Genomic DNA, 18,204 nt, shown 5'->3' with positions numbered 1-18,204 from the left:
GCGTCTCATGATTGTGCCAAGTGACATCTCCACGCTTCCATAATAACAAACAGTTCCACGACATTTACACGTACGTGTTAATGAGTTGATCACTCTTTGCGCCTCCCATTAGTAAACCTTTGTCCCCCATTTATTTAAGCATTGTTCACACTTACCTTCTTAATGGGGAGTGACACTGCTGCTGGTCACCACCAGGGACTCAAGCAATTTCCTGCCTGCCTCACTGACAGCCTAGTCAGCCTGCTGAAGGTTCATCTCCCCCACTTCTTCCAGATCCAGCAGGTGACTCACCGTGAAATTCTTTTTAGATTGTCCATACTGGATGCGAAGTTGAGCACTCTGCTCCACCACTGACACAAGCCTGAAGAGGGATCGGAGTCAGCGTCTTGGAACCGCTCATAGAGCATTTTGAAGGTAAGGTCTGCGACGTAAGGGCGGAGAATCTCCGTCTTTATGGTCGCAATTTTCTACTCTACGAAAGGACCTTGGGAGTCGCTATCTTGGAAGATCTTTCCTGGACCCAACACACAAATCACATTGTGAAGAAAGCACGTCAGCACCACTACTTCCTCAGGAGTTTGCAGAGGTTTGGTGTGACACCAGAAACCCTGGCAAATTTCTACAGTGGTGTGGTGGAAAGTGTGCTGACTGGCTGTATCATGGGATGGAATGGGACACCACTATTGAGTACATCTATAGGGAACCCTGCCGTCAGAGAGCAACAACAATCGTTAAAGATGAACACAATGCAACGCATGCTCTATTCTCACTGCTACCATCAGGAAAGAGGTATAGGTGCCACAGGACTCACACCACCAGGTTCAGGAACAGTGCTACCTCTCCACCATCAATGACAAACTCAATCAGAGACTCATTTAAGGACTCGTGCATTTTATTGATTTTCTTTTTTGTTCTCTTTGTATTGCAGTTTGGTTAAATTCATGATTTGTTACAGTTCTTTGTTTACATGTTTACGCTGTGTACAGTTTTTTTTTGCACTACCATTACTTGTAATTCTTGTGTGCCCACAGGAAAAAAGATTCTTAGGGTTGTATGTGATGTCAAATATGTACTCTGACAATAAATCTGAAATTTGAGTTTGAAGAGAGTCTGGCCTGGGTGGTAGGGGTCCTTGAGGATAGAGGCTGCTTTCTTAAGACACGACCTCTTGTAGATGTCCTCGATGGAGTGAAGACTAGTGCCTGTGAAGTTGCAAGCCGAGTTAACTACCATGTTGGGTTTTCTTTTGTGTCCTGAGCATTGGCACCTCCATACCAGACAGTGAAGCAACTAGCCAGAATGCTCTTCAAGGTACACCTGTTCCTAGTCTTCAGTGACATAGGGAATCTTTTCAAACTTCTCACAAAGTCTTCTTCATGATGGCATTAACATGGAGGCTCCAGGACATACCCTCAGAGATGTCCACAGGAATTTGAAATGCTTGACCCTCTCTTTATATTTAAGAGAATAAGTTTGCATTTCCCCAAATTATCTTTCCAATTTTCACAGCTCACATTGCCAGTCTTTCTTCCATTGACTGGTCTTTGTGCCTCCTTCCAAACTTGTTTTCCTGTCTGTCTTGAATCTTGAACATACGGAAACCATACCCTGAGATGGTTTTGGCATATCATAATTATATTTGAAATTCCCTAAACTTTTATACTGACCCTTGATCTTTTACTATTAAATACTATTGTTGATGCTGTATCTTACCTACCTGTTTGGCTGCTGCGCACATGTATAGCGGTACATCTGTACATTGTGCTGGTGGAAATGACATTAACTATCATTGCACATTTTATGCTGATTTCTCCAATCTGGTGGATTGTGGTGATGTAACCAGCAGAAATAGGTGTAACTTTTATCATGATCTTTCTTGTTTGTAGCTTTATTTTCTGTTATATCCAAAAACCTTTATCATACTGCTGCAATTGCGAATTTTATCCAAAATGATATTCTCCCTTCCTTCAGCAAACCCGGAAACCTTCTCATACCACACAACCCTGCACACTGCTCCAAGTTCAGTTCTGGTCACTTCATTATTAGAAGGATGTGGAAGCTATGGGGAGGGGGTGGGTGGGGGGGGGGGGGAGGGGGGCGGGTGTGGTGTGGTGAAGAGGTGATTTACCAGGATGTTGCCTGGATTGGAAAATAAGGTTAGCAGAGCTAGGTCTTTTCTCTTTGGAATGAAGGATGAGAGGAGACTTAATAGAGTTCTACAGGATTCTGAGAGGCATAGATAAGGTGGACAGCCAGCACCTTTTCCCCAATAGCAAACACCAGAGGCAGGGTCGACACCAGAACACGTGTTAGAAGGGGGCATTAGGATAACCGGGGGAGGACAGGAGGGGGTGCTGGTGGTGGCCTACCTGTTGAACAGAAGTCAACCTCCTTCCTTCCTCTGACATGGCAGCCAAAAGGGCTGCTTTCATTGCATAGGGACTTACGAGCGAGCGTCAAGCTCGATGCCAGTGAAGCTTGACGCATGCTATTGATGCGGGTGGGTCTGATGGCGAGTCATGACTGCAAGCGTATGGGGGGGAGGTCATGCCGCTAATGCCCCCGCCCCCTTTGTTGCCAACCCTGACCAGAGGACATCCGAACAAAGAGAAGAGAGGAAAATTTAGGGGGTTTCACATAAATCGGTGCGCACGAGAAGGGCCGATATGGCCTGTTTCTGTACTGTAAATTGTTATATGTTATATGGGACATCAGGGCTAAATTTTTACGCAAGTCATGGGTGCCTGGAATGCTTTGCCAGGGGTCGTGGTCAAGGCTGAAACATTTGGAACAATTAAGAGACTCTTAGACGGCCACATGGACGTGAAAAAAAATAGACGGTTATCAGGTAGGAAGAGTTCAGTATTTTATATAGATTGACAGATACAACAATGAGGGCCGAAGGGCCTGCACTGTTCTATGTGTAGAATACCAGGGCAGTTGGGTCCGGGCAGGTGGGTGGAGAGACAACCCAGCCCTCCCCCTAAATCAGGCAGGGATGGGAAAAGTAGAGGGATGGATGGATGGGAAAAGTAGAGGGAATGGAGGGGGGGGGACACGACTTGATCAGTGAAAAGGAGGCGAGAACTGCCTGCAAAGGGAGGACACTTTCCTGCATTCCACCCCCCCCATCCCCGCAAGGAATTCAAAAAAAATCACCAGACTCCTAGAAGAAAGAACAATTTTCTGAGTTTGCTGGGAGATTTTTGTGGTTGTTGGAAATATAAGGCAGCGCAGAGTGACAAGGGGCTGTCGGGCACACCTCGGCCACAGTGACAGGGGGTTGGCGGGCACTCCTCGGCTGCAGAGAAGGGGGTTAGCAGGCACAGCTCGGCCACAGTGACAGGGGGCTGGCAGGCACAGCTCGGCCACAGTGACAGGGGGTTGGCGGGCACAGCTCGGCCACAGTGACAGGGGGCTGGCGGGCACAGCTTGGCCACAGTGAGAGGAGGCTGGCGGGCACAGAGAGTGGCTTTGTGGGCACAGCTCGGCCACTGTGGGCACAGCTCGGCCACAGTGACAGAGGGTTGGCGGGCACAGCTTGGCCACAGTGACAGAGGGTTGGCGGGCACAGCTCAGCCACAGTGACAGGGGGTTGGCAGGCAGAGCTCGGCCACAGTGACAGGGGGTTGGCGGGCACAGCTCGGCCACAGTAACAGAGGGTTGGCGGGCAAAGCTCAGCCACAGTGACAGGGGGTTGCCGGGCACAGGTCGGCCACATTGACAGGGGGTTGGCGATCACAGCTCGGCCACAGTGACAGGGGGTTGGCGGGCACAGCTCGGCCACAGTGACAGGGGGTTGGCGGGCACAGCTCGGCCACAGTGACAGGGGGTTTGCGGGCACAGATCGGCCACAGTGACAGGGGGTTGGCGGGCACAGCTCGGCCACAGTGAGAGGGGCTTGGCGGGCACAGCTCAGCCACAGTGACAGGGGGTTGGCAGGAACTGCTCGGCCACAGTGACAGGGGTTTGGCGGGCACAGCTCGGCCACAGTGACAGAGGGTTGGCGGGCACAGCTCGGCCACAGTGACAGGGGGTTGGCGGGCACAGCTCGGCCACAGTGACAGGGGGTTGGTGGGCACAGCTCGGCCGCAGTGACAGGGGGCTGGCAGGCACAGCTCGGCCACAGTGACAGGGGGTTGGCGGGCACAGATCGGCCACAGTGACAGGGGGTTGGCGGGCACAGCTCGGCCACAGTGAGAGGGGCTTGGCGGGCACAGCTCAGCCACAGTGACAGGAGGTTGGCAGGAACTGCTCGGCCACAGTGACAGGGGTTTGGCGGGCACAGCTCGGCCACAGTGACAGAGGGTTGGCGGGCACAGCTCGGCCACAGTGACAGGGGGTTGGCGGGCACAGCTCGGCCACAGTGACAGGGGGTTGGTGGGCACAGCTCGGCTGCAGTGACAGGGGGCTGGCGGGCACAGCTCGGCCACAGTGACAGGGGGTTGGCAGGCACAGCTTGGCCACAGTGAGAGGGGGCTGGCGGGCACAGTGAGAGTGGCTTTGTAGGCACAGCTCGGCCACAGTGAGAGGGGCTTTGTGGGCACAGCTCGGCCACAGTGACAGGGGGTTGGCGGGCACAGCTCGGCCACAGTGACAGAGGGTTGGCGGGCACAGCTCAGCCACAGTGACAGGGGGTTGGCAGGCATAACTCGGCCACAGTGACAGGGGGTTGGTGTGCACAGCTCGGCCACAGTGACAGGGGGTTGGCGGGCACAGCTCGGCCACAGTGACAGGGGGTTGGCGGGCACAGCTCGGCCACAGTGACAGGGGGCTGGCGGGCACAGCTCGGCCACAGTGACAGGGGGTTGGCGGGCACAGCTCGGCCACAGTGACAGGGGGTTTGCGGGCACAGATCGGCCACAGTGACAGGGGGTTGGCGGGCACAGCTCGGCCACAGTGAGAGGGGCTTGGCGGGCACAGCTCAGCCACAGTGACAGGGGGTTGGCAGGAACTGCTCGGCCACAGTGACAGGGGTTTGGCGGGCACAGCTCGGCCACAGTGACAGAGGGTTGGCGGGCACAGCTCGGCCACAGTGACAGGGGGTTGGCGGGCACAGCTCGGCCACAGTGACAGGGGGTTGGTGGGCACAGCTCGGCCGCAGTGACAGGGGGCTGGCAGGCACAGCTCGGCCACAGTGACAGGGGGTTGGCGGGCACAGATCGGCCACAGTGACAGGGGGTTGGCGGGCACAGCTCGGCCACAGTGAGAGGGGCTTGGCAGGCACAGCTCGGCCACAGTGACAGGGGGTTGGCGGGCACAGCTCGGCCACAGTGACAGGGGGTTGGCGGGCACAGCTCGGCCACAGTGACAGGGGGCTGGCGGGCACAGCTCGGCCACAGTGACAGGGGGTTGGCGGGCACAGCTCGGCCACAGTGACAGGGGGCTGGCGGGCACAGCTCGGCCACAGTGACAGGGGGCTGGCGACCACAGCTCGGCCACAGTGACAGGGGGTTGGCGGGCACAGCTCGGCCACAGTGACAGGGGGCTGGCGGGCACAGATCGGCCACAGTGACAGGGGGCTGGCGGGCACAGCTCGGCCACAGTGACAGGGGGTTGGCGGGCACAGCTCGGCCACAGTGACAGGGGGCTGGCGGGCACAGCTTGGCCACAGTGAGAGGAGGCTGGCGGGCACAGAGAGTGGCTTTGTGGGCACAGCTCGGCCACTGTGGGCACAGCTCGGCCACAGTGACAGAGGGTTGGCGGGCACAGCTTGGCCACAGTGACAGAGGGTTGGCGGGCACAGCTCAGCCACAGTGACAGGGGGTTGGCAGGCAGAGCTCGGCCACAGTGACAGGGGGTTGGCGGGCACAGCTCGGCCACAGTAACAGAGGGTTGGCGGGCAAAGCTCAGCCACAGTGACAGGGGGTTGCCGGGCACAGGTCGGCCACATTGACAGGGGGTTGGCGATCACAGCTCGGCCACAGTGACAGGGGGTTGGCGGGCACAGCTCGGCCACAGTGACAGGGGGTTGGCGGGCACAGCTCGGCCACAGTGACAGGGGGTTTGCGGGCACAGATCGGCCACAGTGACAGGGGGTTGGCGGGCACAGCTCGGCCACAGTGAGAGGGGCTTGGCGGGCACAGCTCAGCCACAGTGACAGGGGGTTGGCAGGAACTGCTCGGCCACAGTGACAGGGGTTTGGCGGGCACAGCTCGGCCACAGTGACAGAGGGTTGGCGGGCACAGCTCGGCCACAGTGACAGGGGGTTGGCGGGCACAGCTCGGCCACAGTGACAGGGGGTTGGTGGGCACAGCTCGGCCGCAGTGACAGGGGGCTGGCAGGCACAGCTCGGCCACAGTGACAGGGGGTTGGCGGGCACAGATCGGCCACAGTGACAGGGGGTTGGCGGGCACAGCTCGGCCACAGTGAGAGGGACTTGGCGGGCACAGCTCAGCCACAGTGACAGGAGGTTGGCAGGAACTGCTCGGCCACAGTGACAGGGGTTTGGCGGGCACAGCTCGGCCACAGTGACAGAGGGTTGGCGGGCACAGCTCGGCCACAGTGACAGGGGGTTGGCGGGCACAGCTCGGCCACAGTGACAGGGGGTTGGTGGGCACAGCTCGGCTGCAGTGACAGGGGGCTGGCGGGCACAGCTCGGCCACAGTGACAGGGGGTTGGCAGGCACAGCTTGGCCACAGTGAGAGGGGGCTGGCGGGCACAGTGAGAGTGGCTTTGTAGGCACAGCTCGGCCACAGTGAGAGGGGCTTTGTGGGCACAGCTCGGCCACAGTGACAGGGGGTTGGCGGGCACAGCTCGGCCACAGTGACAGAGGGTTGGCGGGCACAGCTCAGCCACAGTGACAGGGGGTTGGCAGGCATAACTCGGCCACAGTGACAGGGGGTTGGTGTGCACAGCTCGGCCACAGTGACAGGGGGTTGGCGGGCACAGCTCGGCCACAGTGACAGGGGGTTGGCGGGCACAGCTCGGCCACAGTGACAGGGGGCTGGCGGGCACAGCTCGGCCACAGTGACAGGGGGTTGGCGGGCACAGCTCGGCCACAGTGACAGGGGGTTTGCGGGCACAGATCGGCCACAGTGACAGGGGGTTGGCGGGCACAGCTCGGCCACAGTGAGAGGGGCTTGGCGGGCACAGCTCAGCCACAGTGACAGGGGGTTGGCAGGAACTGCTCGGCCACAGTGACAGGGGTTTGGCGGGCACAGCTCGGCCACAGTGACAGAGGGTTGGCGGGCACAGCTCGGCCACAGTGACAGGGGGTTGGCGGGCACAGCTCGGCCACAGTGACAGGGGGTTGGTGGGCACAGCTCGGCCGCAGTGACAGGGGGCTGGCAGGCACAGCTCGGCCACAGTGACAGGGGGTTGGCGGGCACAGATCGGTAACAGTGACAGGGGGTTGGCGGGCACAGCTCGGCCACAGTGAGAGGGGCTTGGCAGGCACAGCTCGGCCACAGTGACAGGGGGTTGGCGGGCACAGCTCGGCCACAGTGACAGGGGGTTGGCGGGCACAGCTCGGCCACAGTGACAGGGGGCTGGCGGGCACAGCTCGGCCACAGTGACAGGGGGTTGGCGGGCACAGCTCGGCCACAGTGACAGGGGGCTGGCGGGCACAGCTCGGCCACAGTGACAGGGGGCTGGCGACCACAGCTCGGCCACAGTGACAGGGGGTTGGCGGGCACAGCTCGGCCACAGTGACAGGGGGCTGGCGGGCACAGATCGGCCACAGTGACAGGGGGCTGGCGGGCACAGCTCGGCCACAGTGACAGGGGGTTGGCGGGCACAGCTTGGCCACAGTGACAGGGGGCTGGCGGGCACAGCTCGGCCACAGTGACAGGGGGTTGGCGGGCACAGCTCGGCCACAGTGACAGGGGGTTGGCGGGCACAGCTCGGCCACAGTGACAGGTGGCTGGCGGGCACAGCTCGGCCACAGTGACAGGGGGTTGGCGGGCACAGCTCGGCCACAGTGACAGGGGGTTGGCGGGCACAGTTCGGCCACAGTGACAGGGGGCTGGCGGGCACAGTTCGGCCACAGTGACAGGGGGTTAGCGGGCACAGCTCGGCCACAGTGACAGGGGGCTGGCGGGCACAGCTCGGCCACAGTGACAGGGGGTTGGCGGGCACAGCTCGGCCACAGTGACAGGGGGCTGGCGGGCACAGTTCGGCCACAGTGACAGGGGGTTGGCGGGCACAGCTCGGCCACAGTGACAGGGGGCTGGCGGGCACAGCTCAGCCACAGTGACAGGGGGTTGGCGGGCACAGCTCGGCCACAGTGACAGGGGGCTGGCGGGCACAGCTCGGCCACAGTGACAGGGGGTTGGCGGGCACAGCTCGGCCACAGTGACAGGGGGTTGGCGGGCACAGCTCGGCCACAGTGACAGGGGGTTGGCGGGCACAGCTCGGCCACAGTGACAGGGGTTTGGCGGGCACAGCTCGGCCACAGTGACAGGGGGTTGGCGGGCACAGCTCGGCCACAGTGACAGGGGGTTGGCGGGCACAGCTCGGCGACAGTGACAGGGGTTTGGCGGGCACAGCTCGGCCACAGTGACAGGGGGTTGGCGGGCACAGCTCGGCCACAGTGACAGGGGGCTGGCGGGCACAGTTCGGCCACAGTGACAGGGGGTTGGCGGGCACAGCTCGGCCACAGTGACAGGGGGTTGGCGGGCACAGCTCGGCGACAGTGACAGGGGTTTGGCGGGCACAGTTCGGCCACAGTGACAGGGGGTTGGCGGGCACAGCTCGGCGACAGTGACAGGGGTTTGGCGGGCACAGCTCGGCCACAGTGACATGGGGCTGGCGGGCACAGTTCGGCCACAGTGACAGGGGGTTGGCGGGCCCAGCTCGGCCACAGTGACGGGTGGCTGGCGGGCACAGTTCGGTCACAGTGACAGGGGGTTGGCGGGCACAGCTCGGCCACAGTGACAGGGGGCTGGCGGGCACAGCTCGGCCACAGTGACAGGGGGTTGGCGGGCACAGCTCGGCCACAGTGACAGGGGGCTGGCGGGCACAGCTCGGCCACAGTGACAGGGGGTTGGCGGGCACAGCTCGGCCACAGTGACAGGGGGCTGGCGGGCACAGCTCGGCCACAGTGACAGGGGGTTGGCGGGCACAGCTCGGCCACAGTGACAGGGGGCTGGCGGGCACAGTTCGGCCACAGTGACAGGGGGCTGGCGGGCACAGTTCGGCCACAGTGACAGGGGGTTGGCGGGCACAGCTCGGCCACAGTGACAGGGGGTTGGCGGGCACAGCTCGGCCACAGTGACAGGGGGTTGGCGGGCACAGCTCGGCCACAGTGACAGGGGGTTGGCGGGCACAGAACGGCCACAGTGACAGGGGGTTGGCGGGCACAGCTCGGCCACAGTGACAGGGGGTTGGCGGGCACAGCTCGGCCACAGTGACAGGGGGTTGGCGGGCACAGCTCCGCCACAGTGACAGGGGGTTGGCGGGCACAGCTCGGCGATAGTGACAGGGGGTTGGCGGGCACAGCTCGGCCACAGTGACAGGGGGTTGGCGGGCACAGCTCGGCCACAGTGACAGGGGGTTGGCGGGCACAGCTCAGCCACAGTGACAGGGGGTTGGCGGGCACAGCTCGGCCACAGTGACAGGGGGTTGGCGGGCACAGCTCCGCCACAGTGACAGGGGGTTGGCGGGCACAGCTCGGCCACAGTGACAGGTGGCTGGCGGGCACAGATCGGTCACAGTGACAGGGGGTTGGCGGGCACAGCTCGGCCACAGTGACAGGGGGCTGGTGGGCACAGCTCGGCCACAGTGACAGGGGGTTGGCGGGCACAGCTCGGCCACAGTGACAGGGGGCTGGCGGGCACAGCTCGGCCACAGTGACAGGGGGTTGGCGGGCACAGCTCGGCCACAGTGACAGGGGGTTGGCGGGCACAGCTCGGCCACAGTGACAGGGGGCTGGCGGGCACAGTTCGGCCACAGTGACAGGGGGTTGGCAGGCACAGCTCGGCCACAGTGACAGGGGGTTGGCGGGCACAGCTCGGCCACAGTGACAGGGGGTTGGCGGGCACAGCTCGGCCACAGTGACAGGGGGTTGGCGGGCACAGCTCGGCCACAGTGACAGGGGGCTGGCGGGCACAGTTCGGCCACAGTGACAGGGGGTTGGCGGGCACAGCTCGGCTACAGTGACAGGGGGTTGGCGGGCACAGCTCGGCGACAGTGACAGGGGTTTGGCGGGCACAGCTCGGCCACAGTGACAGGGGGTTGGCGGGCACAGCTCGGCCACAGTGACAGGGGGCTGGCGGGCACAGTTCGGCCACAGTGACAGGGGGTTGGCGGGCACAGCTCAGCCACAGTGACAGGGGGCTGGCGGGCACAGCTCGGCCACAGTGACAGGGGGTTGGCGGGCACAGCTCGGCCACAGTGACAGGGGGCTGGCGGGCACAGTTCGGCCACAGTGACAGGGGGTTGGCGGGCACAGCTCGGCCACAGTGACAGGGGGCTGGCGGGCACAGCTCGGCCACAGTGACAGGGGGTTGGCGGGCACAGCTCGGCCACAGTGACAGGGGGCTGGCGGGCACAGTTCGGCCACAGTGACAGGGGGTTGGCGGGCACAGCTCGGCCACAGTGACAGGGGGTTGGCGGGCACAGCTCGGCGACAGTGACAGGGGTTTGGCGGGCACAGCTCGGCCACAGTGACAGGGGGTTGGCGGGCACAGCTCGGCCACAGTGACAGGGGGTTGGCGGGCACAGCTCGGCCACAGTGACAGGGGGTTGGCGGGCACAGCTCGGCCACAGTGACAGGGGGTTGGCGGGCACAGCTCGGCGACAGTGACAGGGGTTTGGCGGGCACAGCTCGGCCACAGTGACAGGGGGTTATCGGGCACAGCTCGGCCACAGTGACAGGGGGTTGGCGGGCACAGCTCGGCGACAGTGACAGGGGGTTGGCGGGCACAGCTCGGCCACAGTGACAGGAGGCTGGCGGGCACAGCTCGGCCACAGTGACAGGGGGTTGGCGGGCACAGCTCGGCCACAGTGACAGGGGGCTGGCGGGCACAGTTCGGCCACAGTGACAGGGGGTTGGCGGGCACAGCTCGGCCACAGTGACAGGGGGCTGGCGGGCACAGCTCGGCCACAGTGACAGGGGGTTGGCGGGCACAGCTCGGCCACAGTGACAGGGGGCTGGCGGGCACAGTTCGGCCACAGTGACAGGGGGTTGGCGGGCACAGCTCGGCCACAGTGACAGGGGGTTGGCGGGCACAGCTCGGCGACAGTGACAGGGGGTTGGCGGGCACAGCTCGGCCACAGTGACAGGGGGTTGGCGGGCACAGCTCGGCCACAGTGACAGGGGGTTGGCGGGCACAGCTCGGCCACAGTGACAGGGGGTTGGCGGGCACAGCTCGGCCACAGTGACAGGGGTTTGGCGGGCACAGCTCGGCCACAGTGACAGGGGGTTGGCGGGCACAGCTCGGCGACAGTGACAGGGGTTTGGCGGGCACAGCTCGGCCACAGTGACAGGGGGTTGGCGGGCACAGCTCGGCCACAGTGACAGGGGGTTGGCGGGCACAGCTCGGCCACAGTGACAGGGGGTTGGCGGGCACAGCTCGGCCACAGTGACAGGGGGTTGGCGGGCACAGCTCGGCGACAGGGACAGGGGTTTGGCGGGCACAGCTCAGCCACAGTGACAGGGGGTTGGCGGGCACAGCTCGGCCACAGTGACAGGGGGTTGGCGGGCACAGCTCGGCCACAGTGACAGGGGGTTGGCGGGCACAGCTCGGCCACAGTGACAGGGGGTTGGCGGGCACAGCTCGGCCACAGTGACAGGGGGTTGGCGGGCACAGCTCGGCGACAGTGACAGGGGTTTGGCGGACACAGCTCGGCAACAGTGACAGGGGGTTGGCGGGCACAGCTCGGCCACAGTGACAGGGGGCTGGCGGGCACAGCTCGGCCACAGTGACAGGGGGTTGGCGGGCACAGCTCGGCCACAGTGACAGGGGGTTGGCGGGCACAGAACGGCCACAGTGACAGGGGGTTGGCGGGCACAGCTCGGCCACAGTGACGGTGGGTTGGCGGGCACAGCTCGGCCACAGTGACAGGGGGTTGGCGGGCACAGCTCCGCCACAGTGACAGGGGGTTGGCGGGCACAGCTCGGCGATAGTGACAGGGGGTTGGGGGGCACAGCTCGGCCACAGTGACAGGGGGTTGGCGGGCACAGCTCGGCCACAGTGACAGGGGGTTGGCGGGCACAGCTCAGCCACAGTGACAGGGGGTTGGCGGGCACAGCTCGGCCACAGTGACAGGGGGTTGGCGGGCACAGCTCCGCCACAGTGACAGGGGGTTGGCGGGCACAGCTCGGCCACAGTGACAGGTGGCTGGCGGGCACAGGTCGGTCACAGTGACAGGGGGTTGGCGGGCACAGCTCGGCCACAGTGACAGGGGGCTGGTGGGCACAGCTCGGCCACAGTGACAGGGGGTTGGCGGGCACAGCTCGGCCACAGTGACAGGGGGCTGGCGGGCACAGCTCGGCCACAGTGACAGGGGGTTGGCGGGCACAGCTCGGCCACAGTGACAGGGGGTTGGCGGGCACAGCTCGGCCACAGTGACACGGGGCTGGCGGGCACAGTTCGGCCACAGTGACAGGGGGTTGGCGGGCACAGCTCGGCCACAGTGACAGGGGGTTGGCGGGCACATCTCGGCCACAGTGACAGGGGGTTGGCGGGCACAGCTCGGCCACAGTGACAGGGGGTTGGCGGGCACAGCTCGGCCACAGTGACAGGGGGTTGGCGGGCACAGCTCGGCGACAGTGACAGGGGTTTGGCGGGCACAGCTCGGCCACAGTGACAGGGGGTTGGCGGGCACAGCTCGGCCACAGTGACAGGGGGTTGGCGGGCACAGCTCGGCCACAGTGACAGGGGGCTGGCGGGCACAGTTCGGCCACAGTGACAGGGGGTTGGCGGGCACAGCTCGGCCACAGTGACAGGGGGTTGGCGGCCACAGCTCGGCCACAGTGAGCGGCGGACCTGGTGCTTGCGCTGGGAATATTTGATGAGTCGTGGAGGGGTGGAATTTGTATGTAAATGAACTCCATGCTAATTCTGCAGCCGACAGTCCGAGTGAGTGAGTGTCTATGTATGTGTGAGGAGGGGGGGGGGGGGGTGGGGGGAGGAATTCCTGGATAGAGTTAAGATGGAGGACCAGTTCGTGGTAAGGATGTGAATGATCGCAGAGCTTCTTCGTTTTATGTAGCTTCCCCCCCCCCCCCCCCACTCCCTTTAATCCCCCCCCCCTCCCCGGACTTATGGAGATCCTTACAGTAGCACAACATGCATAGGAAGGGCAATGGAGAGCTCCCGTTGCCAGATGGTTGGGAAGAAGCGAGAGATTACGACGGGAAAGTCTTTTACATTGACCACAACACCAAGCAGACGAGCTGGATCGACCCCCGAGACAGGTAGGAGGGCACTTTACAACGACTGCTCCCCCCCACCACCCCCATCCCCATCCCCAGTGGCCGGGCTCTGACTCGCTGCAACGGGCCACCTTGAGACCGTGATGGGCCAGTTGGAAATGCACCTTTCGCTCCAGCAGTTTTGCCCCCGGCCACAGTGAGAAGGGACGGACTTTGATCCGGCGCAATACCCGCGCCCAGAATAAAGCGGCAAGAGCCGAGGTTGCGCTGGGGAGTTCGGGCTGGGGGGGGGGGGGGGGATCCCCTCCAGTACGAGGTCATTACCGTGGGTTATACTTTATATAAACCCCCCCCCCCCCCCCCCCGGTTTCCAAGGCTATCTCATTCCAACAAGGACGGTGGGAATATGTGAAAACGAGAGACGTTTAGATTTTCTCACCTTCCAAATTGAGCCCAAACGGGCCTCATTTCTGGAGAGGGTTTTCACACAGGTCAGGTGGCGGCTTGTCACAGGAGGGGTAAAGCGTGACAGAAACTCGGGGCTGGTCGGCAGGGGATGGAGCGGGAGAAGAGACGGCGAGGAGGTGGTGGAGCGTTGGGAACGGAGAAATGCAGCGGATCTTGCTCGCTCTCCCCTTCCTTCCCCCCTCTGTCTCTCCATTCCTCCCCCCCCCGGACCTGAAGCATTCCTTCTCTTTCTCTCTCCCTCCACATTTTGCCACCACCTGCCCCCTTTCTACCTTTCCCTCCCTGCATGGCCCTTCCCTCCTTCTTTCTCATTTTCCCTCCACCTTCTCTACACCCCTTTCCTTCACTCTCTCCTCCTCTCCAACCCTCCTCTCTTCCATCCACCTCCCCCCATCTTTTTCACAATTTTCTCCACCGCTCTCTCCAACTTTCCCTCCCACCTCCTCCATCTGCTTCCCCTTTAGTTTCCTCCACCGCTCTCTCCAACTTTCCCTCCCACCTCTCCATCTGCTTCCCCTAACAATTTCCTCCACCGCTCTCTCCAACTTTCCCTCCCACCTCCTCCATCTGCTTCCCCTTTAGTTTCCTCCACCGCTCTCTCCAACTTTCCCTCCCACCTCTCCATCTGCTTCCCCTAACAATTTCCTCCACCGCTCTCTCCAACTTTCCCTCTCTCCTTGTCTCCATCTGCTTCCCCTAACAATTTCCTCCACCGCTCTCCAACTTTCCCTCCCTCCTTCCACCTCTCCATCTGCTTTCCCTAACAATTTCCTCCACCGCTCTCTCCATATTTCCCTCCCTCCTTCCACCTCTCCATCTGCTTCCCCTAACAATTTCCTCCACCGCTCTCTCCAACTTTCCCTCTCTCCTTCTCTCCATCTGCTTCCCTTAATAATTTCCTCCACCGCTCTCTCCAACTTTCCCTCTCTCCTTCTCTCCATCTGCTTCCCCCAACAATTTCCTCCACCGCTCTCTCCATATTTCCCTACCTCCTTCCACCTCTCCATCTGCTTCCCCTAACAATTTCCTCCACCGCTCTCCAACTTTCCCTCCCTCCTTCCACCTCTCCATCTGCTTCCCCTAACAATTTCCTCCACCGCTCTCTCCATATTTCCCTCCCTCCTTCCACCTCTCCATCTGCTTCCCCTAACAATTTCCTCCACCGCTCTCTCCAACTTTCCCTCTCTCCTTCTCTCCATCTGCTTCCCTTAATAATTTCCTCCACCGCTCTCTCCAACTTTCCCTCTCTCCTTCTCTCCATCTGCTTCCCCTAACAATTTCCTCCACCGCTCTCTCCAACTTTCCCTCTCTCCTTCCACCTCTCCATCTGCTTCCCCTAACAATTTCCTCCACCGCTCTCTCCAACTTTCCCTCTCTCCTTCTCTCCATCTGCTTCCCCTAACAATTTCCTCCGCCCCTCTCTCCAACTTTCCCTCTCTCCTTCTCTCCATCTGCTTCCCCTAACAATTTCCTCCACCGCTCTCTCCAACTTTCCCTCCCTCCTTCCACCTCTCCATCTGCTTCCCCTTCACAGTTTCTTCCACCATTCTCTGCAACTTTCCCTCCCTATACCTCTCCTTCCACGCTCTATTCTCTTCCCCCCCCCCCCCACCCCACCTCACCCTGACCTCGATGCAGGCAGCGGGGGAGGGTGACAAGGCAGCACTCGTGCATATCCTCAGTTTCCCTCGCCCTCCCTGCCCCCTTGGTCTCAGGATCTGCGTGAGACGGACTTGAAGTCGATCCAGGGCTCCCTTCCCGAACAAAGCGCGTCAGGAAGGACAAGGGGTGGAGCGGCCGCCCGATCCGGGCTGAGCCGGCTCGGCTGGGGCGAGCAAAGTGCCACCGAGTCGACAGCCCAGCCCTGACCGCTGTGAGCACTGGGCTTCCAAGGAGCTCCCCCATCCCCAACCCCCCCCCCCCCCCCCGCCGGCCTTGGTACAACGTGCAAGGAAGTTGAGTCGTTATATTTTCGAAACGGATGCCTGACACTTCCAAACCGGGTTGGGATTTCACATTCAGTGAATCAATGGCCAGTTACTGAGTTGAGTTGTTTCAGGGAAGCATCTCCGTTCAGTATTGATACTGTTACTTGATGGGAGCGTTGCAAGTAGCCTTTCTTCATGCTTGAATAGTGCCCATAAAATCCTTGAATGCACGGGAGATGGGGGTGGGTCGGGGGTGTTCATGCTTATGCAAATCGTCACTCTAAGGCGCTGGCTGGAATGCAGCGATGGGCATCGGAGGAATTGCGAGAACATTTGAGCTGAATGCAAATAAAAGCAGTGTCGAGAGTGGGCAGACCCTGCAGCTTTCACGACAGGCGTGAGTTGTGCAACCTGTTCCTCTCCGATCTCGTGAATTGCTTTCTTCCCAACCCCATCCCGCGTGTGTCTTTCACTTCATCTATCGGTTGATTTCAATTCTGGGATTACCATCCAGAGATCTAGCCCATTAATCCAGAGATCTAGCCCATTAATCCAGAGATCTAGCCTATTAATCCAGAGATCTAGCCCATTAATCCGGTTCATTATGTCAATCTGGGTTTTTTTTTTAAAAAAGAAGTGGGCTAGTGTCCAGCCCTGGCATTGTAGTATCCCTTATCCACCTTGAAGAAGGGCTCAGGCCAGAAACATTGGTGATATGTCTCTACCTCGGATGGATGGGGCGAGACCATCTGAGCCCCTCCAGCATTTCTGTGTCTTTTTACTCCAATTGCAGTGTCCGCAGACTTTTGAGTTTCACTCTGTTCTTGCACCTCATCTGGTGACACCAGTGGGCTGGGGAGCCCTCTGCCACCTTGACACAACCCACCTTTGTGGGATCCTGATTGTTGTGGAAGGACACAAAAAAAAAAGACTGGCCTTGTGGACATCCAGTCAGTGAATATGTTTTATATTTAGAAAAAAATAAGCCCGTTCATTGTGTCTGGGGTGGCAGATTGTATTGCTGTGATCTTCCTTTATAACATCCAGTCAGTGAATACATTTTAGGATGTTAAAATAAGCCAGTTCATTAATTGGGAGAGTCGAGTATCTTGTGAAACCTCCTTCCATGTGTTGCTAGTCTGTTCCCAAAGCTTGCAATCGCACACTGGAGGGATTTTAATTTTTGTGATATAAATACTACTTATCAAGTATTCCAAACGTATTGGATGGATGCAAGTGACTCAATTGACTCTCCAAAGCCCTACTACCACCTGCAAGGCAAGTCTCAGGAGTGTGTTGGAATCCCTTTCACTTGCCTGGATGAGTGCAGCCTCGACAAATCTCAGGCTTTATTCCTACCAGAACAAGGAAGCCTTCATGATCGATGGCATTTCCACCATTCTAAATCATCATCCCATCTACTACCATTCCATTAGTGCTGCTGAGAGTATAAATGTTTGACAGTTACTTTCCCAAGCTACTCAAACAACACCCCCTCAAACCAGCAACCTCTACCACCATCAAGTACAAAGGCAGATTTATTTTGGTTGAGCACCTTCACTCTGTCGGCTGCAATAATGGGGACCTCCCAATAGCCAACCATTTCAATTCTGCTGCCTAACTCCCATGCCTGCCCATGGCCTCATGCACTGCCAAACCGAAGCCATCTGCAAATTGAAGGAACAACATCTAATATTTTGTCTGGGCCCTCTCCAACTAGATGGCATTAACATCAGTTTCCATTAGGCCCCTCCTCTGGCTCTCCCTCTTTCCCTATCCTTCTGTCTCTTATCCTCTAGCTCCCTGCCTCCTTCCCTCTCCATTCAGTGAGTTATCCCTTCATTTCCCAGCTTTACTGCCCTCCCACCCATATCCACCTATGAACCTCCCCTGCCACTCCCCCACTGTTTTATCCAGGCACCTTACTGCTTTTTGCTCATGCCTGACAAAGGGCTCAGGCCCAAAATGTTGGCTATACATCTTTGCCATGAAAAACGCTGCATAAGCTACTGAGTTTCTCCAGAAATTTTGTGTATAAACTAAAATCATAGCATCTTCAGACTTTCTTGTTAAATATATATTTAGCATTTAGCATTGTCAGACTATTCATTTGTAGTGTTATCAGGTTAATACCTCATCAACACCAATCCACTTTTTATTCCTGATAAGTGCTCTGTGCCTGTGATGGATTATATCATATTTTATATTGTACATGGATATTTTTTTGAAGGAGATAGATTGTGGGAGTAGTGTAGGTCACAAACAAACAAGAACACTTCACAAAATAGATCTCATTGCACACATCTTGGGTATGTTTAGTCTGAGACACTGATTGTACAGGAAGGAACTGACAGGAAGGGCCCCTCTCAATGCCAGGCAAGAAAGGTTTTGGTGCTTGTGGGTGAGTTTGGGGTCTAAAGTTGGGAATCCCTATGCAACCAGAACAACAAAGCCGTTCAAAAATTCCACACCACCACCTCACAAGAG

At 59.8% G+C, this 18,204-nt stretch overlaps 1 protein-coding gene across 1 annotated transcript in view; it reads left to right on the top strand.

Annotated features, from left to right (window-relative positions):
- The first annotated feature begins 13,082 nt into the window (after positions 1-13,082).
- LOC138764505 (protein WWC2-like) overlaps positions 13,083-18,204 on the top strand; it is a 257,311-nt gene continuing 252,189 nt past the window's right edge. Inside the window, exon 1 of the mRNA XM_069940553.1 lies at positions 13,083-13,363. Within this exon, the coding sequence (XP_069796654.1) occupies positions 13,236-13,363 (128 nt within the window). The 5' untranslated portion in view covers positions 13,083-13,235. The remainder of the gene's footprint in view (positions 13,364-18,204) is intronic.

This window comes from Narcine bancroftii, chromosome 1 (genome assembly GCF_036971445.1).
Source record: "Narcine bancroftii isolate sNarBan1 chromosome 1, sNarBan1.hap1, whole genome shotgun sequence".
Classification (NCBI taxonomy): Eukaryota; Metazoa; Chordata; class Chondrichthyes; order Torpediniformes; family Narcinidae; genus Narcine; species Narcine bancroftii.
This window is presented reverse-complemented; position numbering and strand designations above follow the sequence as displayed.